Source organism: Arachis hypogaea, chromosome 5 (genome assembly GCF_003086295.3).
Source record: "Arachis hypogaea cultivar Tifrunner chromosome 5, arahy.Tifrunner.gnm2.J5K5, whole genome shotgun sequence".
Classification (NCBI taxonomy): domain Eukaryota; kingdom Viridiplantae; phylum Streptophyta; class Magnoliopsida; order Fabales; family Fabaceae; genus Arachis; species Arachis hypogaea.
This window is the reverse complement of record NC_092040.1, coordinates 34,221,291-34,227,695: the sequence shown is the minus strand read 5'-3', so window position 1 is coordinate 34,227,695 and position 6,405 is coordinate 34,221,291. Positions and strand designations below refer to the sequence as shown.

At 27.7% G+C, this 6,405-nt stretch overlaps 1 protein-coding gene across 1 annotated transcript; it reads right to left on the bottom strand.

Annotated features, from left to right (window-relative positions):
- Positions 1-1,121: 1,121 nt before the first annotated feature.
- Positions 1,122-6,084, bottom strand: LOC112801162 (L-tryptophan--pyruvate aminotransferase 1-like). Its single transcript, XM_025843739.3, has 5 exons — positions 5,892-6,084; positions 5,391-5,697; positions 2,823-3,106; positions 1,803-2,110; positions 1,122-1,527 (listed from the first exon to the last, which is right to left on the bottom strand). The coding sequence occupies exons 1-5, from the start codon at positions 6,020-6,022 to the stop codon at positions 1,334-1,336; spliced, it is 1,224 nt and encodes a 407-aa protein (XP_025699524.1). The 5' UTR covers positions 6,023-6,084; the 3' UTR covers positions 1,122-1,333.
- Between the last annotated feature and the right edge of the window lie 321 nt (positions 6,085-6,405).

The following is a 6,405-nucleotide window of genomic DNA, read 5'->3' as shown; positions in this document are numbered from 1 at the left end:
TCCTATTTAAATTTGACAAGAACAAGACGACTTACATATAAATGGTTCTTATGGATAATAAGGTAAGTTGATTATTTTTCATGATTTTTTCAAGTGATGCTAGGTCCCTTTTATAAATATTTTTGGTTTATATTTTAAGTTTATTTAGTAAGTAAACCCTTGCACGAATCAAAGACAGTGCGATTTTATAGATTTATAAGTGCTAATAGCCTTTATATTTAATTTGTTTTATAGTATGATAATAGCCAATATATTTTTTGGTAGATTTAATTATTACTATATTATTTATGATCACATTCAGTATATATGTCTGATTTATTGAAGAAAGTAGATTATTGAAACCGATTAATAACTATTTTAGAGTTAATCTAATTAACACTAAATTAAAAAAAGACAGATAATGCATAACATGTTACTTTTTTATTAATTAAATTATTATAATTTAAAATAATTTTAAAAAATTATTTAAAATTATAATTTCAATCTTATCACATACATAATACGGGTAATTACACTTGTTAATATTAATAAACGGGTACTAACCGTTTAGTACCATTTAGTTGAAGGGACACAACCCTTTAAGGATTGTGTATGTTCAAAATATTATATATATTGACAATAGAAAAGACACAACCATTTGTACGTAACTAATCATAATTGCTACGTGTAATATGTATAAATAAGTCCTTGTACATTTTAATCAACTATTAAAAAAAAATTTTTGTTCAAAAAAGTTGAGAATTTTTTACTATTACTAATTAAAAAATTCTTAGGTTTCATTGTATCCTAGGAGCGTATTGCCATCAACTCTATAGCAACTAAGTGTGGGGATAAATATCTTTCTAAAGAAAATGATCTAATCAAACCACTACACAAATATAAAATTTTATCATCTTCTCATACTAATATACCTAACACTATCTAATTCTTTGTTCCCTAATTTAAAGTTGTTATAATGAATAGGAGGTGAACTACTAATCTTTTTTAGTCCTATCTCTTAATAATAGATCCATATAAATTTAATTAATTATATTAAAATAATTTATTTCATGTTTGATAATGTATAAAAATAAATACTCAACTTAATAAGAAAAATTAAATAACTAAAATTATACATTTGACAAATATAATTTTATATTTTAAAATATTAAATATATATTTTAAACAATAAACCAAATAATTTTTTTTACAGACCAATCAATGCCCTTAACTTCTGACTTTTTCCTGAAATTTAATTTAGCTGGGCATTTCTCTGTGGATTAATTATTTGAACACACATCTAATAATAAAGATTAATTTTCATCTAACAAGTATGTATTAATTAATTTAACTTCTATTCCCTATTCCTTGTAGCATTTGAGATTCTGGTTAAGAACTCATTGAACACATCATCGCTGCTGAGCAAGCTAACCCTTGCATACTTTTGATCAACACCAAATCGCTTTCCTCCTCTTACAAGCACCTTCAAATTCCTCAGATAACTCTCACAATCTTCTATGCTCCCCTTGCACTTCATCCAAGCAAATGCTGCAATAATATATATTAATACACTAGTCACTATATAAAATGCATGCTGAGTCATATGCGGAAATAGATGCTTTTAATTTTTTTTGTAAGAATTGAGATAGTAAAGTGTGATCTCTCACTATTAATTTTATAAGTGGGACTAAAAAAAAAATATGAGAAAAAACAATGAAGAATTATAAATCACATTTTACTCCCTCAACTTTTTTTAACAATTGAGATCATCTATTCCCGTCATATACCTCGGCCGCTAAGTAAAATGAAATGAATTTTGTTACCCGGGTAAGATTCAGATGTGTGGTTAGTGAAGGTGCAATAGGCCTTAGGATACTTGGCCAAGGAGAAGAGGTTACTTTTGTCAACAACTGCCCTTAGTTTCTCCCACCTTTCCCTCAACTTGCGCCTCGAATATTCAAAGAAGAGCTCATCGGGATCTAGGGACGATCCTATTTCCTGGTAACTGTCACAGATCACTCCTATGATCTTAGCAACTCGGGTTTGAGATTCTTTTGACACTCCAATTGAGCTCATGTGAATGAACCTTGTCATCTTCCTTGCAACTTCAATATCCTTCACAATTGCCCACCTTCACATACCAAAATCAAAATATACTTATTAAAAAATTATTTTTTAATTTGTTAATATTAGTCTGTTTTAATATTGTAACATTATTTTTTGATTTTTTACTGTTGAAAATTCCTACATAAAGTACCCATATACATGTTGACTATGGATTCGGTTGCAATTGTTGAGATGGCAATCATTGGAATGCATTTTGCAACGGAAAAATTAAACTTTACATTGTTGGTAGCCATTTTAAAAGGATTTTAGATATTTTAAATTTTAAATTTGTATTTTAGAAGATAAAAGGTCATCTTTTATTCTTGAATGGTTTCTTTCTCATATTTACTCTTGCTCCCACTTATAAAATAAATGGTGAGAGATCACATTTTACTCTCTAAAGTAAAATTCAAAATTTAAAGGATCCAAATCCATTTTAAAAATAATAATTGTGAGAAATTAGTATTTTTTAGAAATACAAAATAAATGGTAATCACATGATATTTTTTATTTTAAAATTTAAAAATTAACAATTTTTATGCTCTGTGCCAACTGCCAACAATCTATTTGTTATTGATGAGTGAGATGTCGGCAGATAATTAAATTTAATTAACCATAATGTTAGAGAAACAAAAAATAAGTTGTTAGTTGTTAGTGTTTTTAGTTAATATTTTTTATTATTAACATTTCCGTTAAATTAAATGGGAAGAGGGATACGCTGATTGATGAATACTAACCCAATGCGGGAACCAGCATGGCCAGTGCATTTGGAGAATGTGAACAACATAAGATCATGGTCATACTGTTGAGTAACGGGAGTGTATTGTGGCCAATAATACGCTAAGTCATGAATCACTTTCCCTTCTCCTTCACAGTTTGCCACTGCTCTCCTTATGCTTCCACAAGGGTTGTTAGGGGCAGTTACCACCTCTATATATGCCTCATTCTTATCATACTCCCTTGCATCTCCTCCCCACCGATACAACCCCGAACGCAAAATCTCAACCTCATCTTTATATTCCTGCAATTATAATAACAAACACTCAATAATTTCAAATTGTTTTATTTGACTTAACATTTATAATTTTAACCTGTTAGAATCAGACATCAATAGTAATGATAAATTATTAATAACGAAAGAATCATATCATTTGGCGCCGTTTCATGTGCAAATTAAATGGCACGGAATTTGGATCATCATTTATTAAGTCAATCACTTTTAAAATTAATTGATTGGAAATATTAAATATTAGAGTCATGAGTGGTTCACCGAAGAGTGTTAGTTAATCAAATAATTAAGAAGACAAGAGAGAGACACGGCCATGTTACAATGTTTGCATACAGTGAGATAGAGAATCTATGGATCCATGTGGTTCTATGTGAATCATGTGTTTGTTGCATGTTCCCTTAGAAGCCTAGTGTTCCCAATAGACATGTTTGTCATATTTTGGTCTCCTAATAAGGTTTTCTGCACAACACCCTTCCATTCCTCATCATCACTTATTTAAGATTGATTCACTACGACTAAATTATATATGTATGAAGAATGAATTTGTCACAAAAATATGTTCGATTGTTTATACAAATAATAAATTAAACGTAATTTTTTTAAATAAAAAAATAAAAATAAAAACTGTTGGAGTAATTATTTAAGGGTATGACAGCCATAAAGCAAAGTGAGACCCAGTACCGTGGGCCCTTAAAGTGAGCAAAAGAGACATGGTGTTTACAAGAAACGTAATGTTAACATGTTATTCATCTACCATACATGACAACGCGCGCAAAACATAAAATAGGCCTCTCTTTTTTTTTTTTTTTGTTTGTCTCTCTTCTTTGTTTTTTTCCAAGATATATATTAGCAATCTAAAGGATGAGTGCTGAATAAGTAGATTGTTTTTGGGTATTGTGTCCTAAAGTTTGTAAACAACCATTTGTATAAAATTAATTTTGTAAAATTGATTTTAACTAAGAGTTTGTTGGTGTCAATGTAATTTATATTTATCAATTTTTATATCAAAATATATTATAGTAAATTAAATATTATTTTAAATAATATTACTTAAAATTATTTTTAGATAAAAAATTATTAAAAAATATAAATTTTAATAATTATTTTATATTATTTTATTTTAAATATTTAAATAAATTCTAATACTTTTAGTATTTTTTAGTACTCTGTTAGATCTAATTTTTTGCTAAGATTTTAATATTATTTTTATGTTAATTTTTATTTAATTTAGTCTTTTTAATGAGATTAATAGAATCACAATACAAAACACAACAAAAGCTTCATAAAAAAGAAAACTCATATAAATAAGAAATAATAAAAATTTTATAAAAAATTCAGAAAAATATTATAAAAGAAAAAAAATAATAAAATTCATTATATAAATAATAAATTATATAATTAGTAGATATATAAAATAAATTTTTTAATTAATGGTTTAACAAAAGAAAGTGAATGCAAAAACTAAACTTTTAAAATTTTAGATAAATATGAGTTAGACTATAAAATTACGTTTGCATTTAGAGGATAAATCTTTTAGAGAAAACTATACGAACAAACATTAGACCAAACAGATTCTAGATGCCACATATATCAAATATTGTGACATAAAAAGTATTAACCAAATATATTAAATTTACTGTTTAAAATTAACAACTTATTTATGAAATAATTTATATATTAAAAAATCTTCATAAATTACTAAATATCAAATTGGACCGAAAAAACTTTTACATAAAATAGGAAGACAATTTTCAAATCTTTTATATATTTTTGTGATGCTTTAAAAGGGAAAACATTTTTCCCCAAAGGAAAAAGAATATACTACTCGCTCGGTAGTTGTTTTTATCAAGAATTTGAAAATCTTTGAAACATTCAACTAAAAATATATAGTATTTTTTTTTGTGACTAAAAATAAATAATATTAAATGCTTATAAAATTATCTACAATTATAAAATATATATTAAAATATAAAATACATATTAAAAATAAATTAAATAAATTATGAGATACATGTATAATATTTTTATAAATATAACAAAAATTAAATCTATTAAATCAAATAAGATATAAAAGACAATAATAAAATAAGTAGTCAAATCTATTAAATCAAATAAGATATAAAGAGCAATAACAAAATAAGAAATATTGTAAAAGCAAATCTAGTGTAAAAGCTATACTCAAAATGACCATAAAAAACAAAAAATGGCCAAATTTGTGATTAAATTTGACTTGTTAGTTAAATGAGTGAGGAATTAGATTTGAAGTAAGAATTATTGAGAGGAAAAAGTAACAAACCGAGTAATAAGGAGAAGCAGCAACGACATTGATGGGAATGGGAGAATCCGAAGGAGAGAGAGCAAACAAGGCAGCCTGGAAGAGCTGAGTGGAGCCAGTGCCAACCACGATGTGCTTGTCGATGCCGGCGGAGGCGTTCCCAACCACGCGGTGGAGCCGCTGGATGGCTTCCCTCAGCTCCGGCAGCATGAACCAGCACACGTTGCTCGTGTCGCTCAGGTAGCTCATCAAATCCTCGCCGTTTATCACCACCGTACACTCTTCACTCTTCTTCCTCCAGTATGATCTGAACACCTCTGGATCACCTCTGTATTCAATTCATTTTATTCCATTAAAACAAATCATATATTACATTAAGAATAATAATATTATTTTTTTAATAACAATAATAATAATATGCATATATTAGTAACATTGTCATATAGAAAGAACGAACAGAGTATGTAGATATATGTATGTAATGTGGGATGAAAGAGAAAAAAGAGAGATTTATATGATTACTGATCAAGATTGATGAAGGAACTCGGAGATGGGGTGATAAGAGGCTTGATGGTGCCATTGGAACAAGGGAAGCCGTTATTAATTTTGTTGACAGAAGGAACAGGAGGAGAAGCAGCCTTCAGAACCACCATAGTTGAAAATCAGAAGAAGTGACAACTCTTTCTATGATTTAAATATAATAATGCTTGTGATGAATTCTATTAGCGAGTATGAATATATATATATAAGAGGAAGAGAGGTCTATGCACATACATCTCAATCAAGGTAAGGTCCATGCATGATGTATGAATGCATGATTTAATTTTTTTTCTCCATTTGTATTGGGTAAAATATTTTCTTGCAGATATACCATAAAAAGAATATATTCTTACTAATTTGGTTTGACAAATGACTTGCTGAGTTGCTGTATATGACTCCTCTTGAAAAATTTGACCAATCAACAAATAAAAAATAATATATAAAATGATTTTTTAACAAAAATATAAGAGAAACAATTAAGATACAACCACCACCA

Excerpts from the sequence above, each read along its gene's own strand:
- LOC112801162 (XM_025843739.3), bottom strand. The coding sequence starts at position 6,022 with ATGGTGGTTCTGAAGGCTGCTTCTCCTCCTGTTCCTTCTGTCAACAAA. Across the intron at positions 5,698-5,891 it reads TCCTTCATCAATCTTGATCA|AGGTGATCCAGAGGTGTTCA; the intron begins GTAATCATATAA and ends AATTGAATACAG. Across the intron at positions 3,107-5,390 it reads CTGCTTCTCCTTATTACTCG|GAATATAAAGATGAGGTTGA; the intron begins GTTTGTTACTTT and ends TTATAATTGCAG.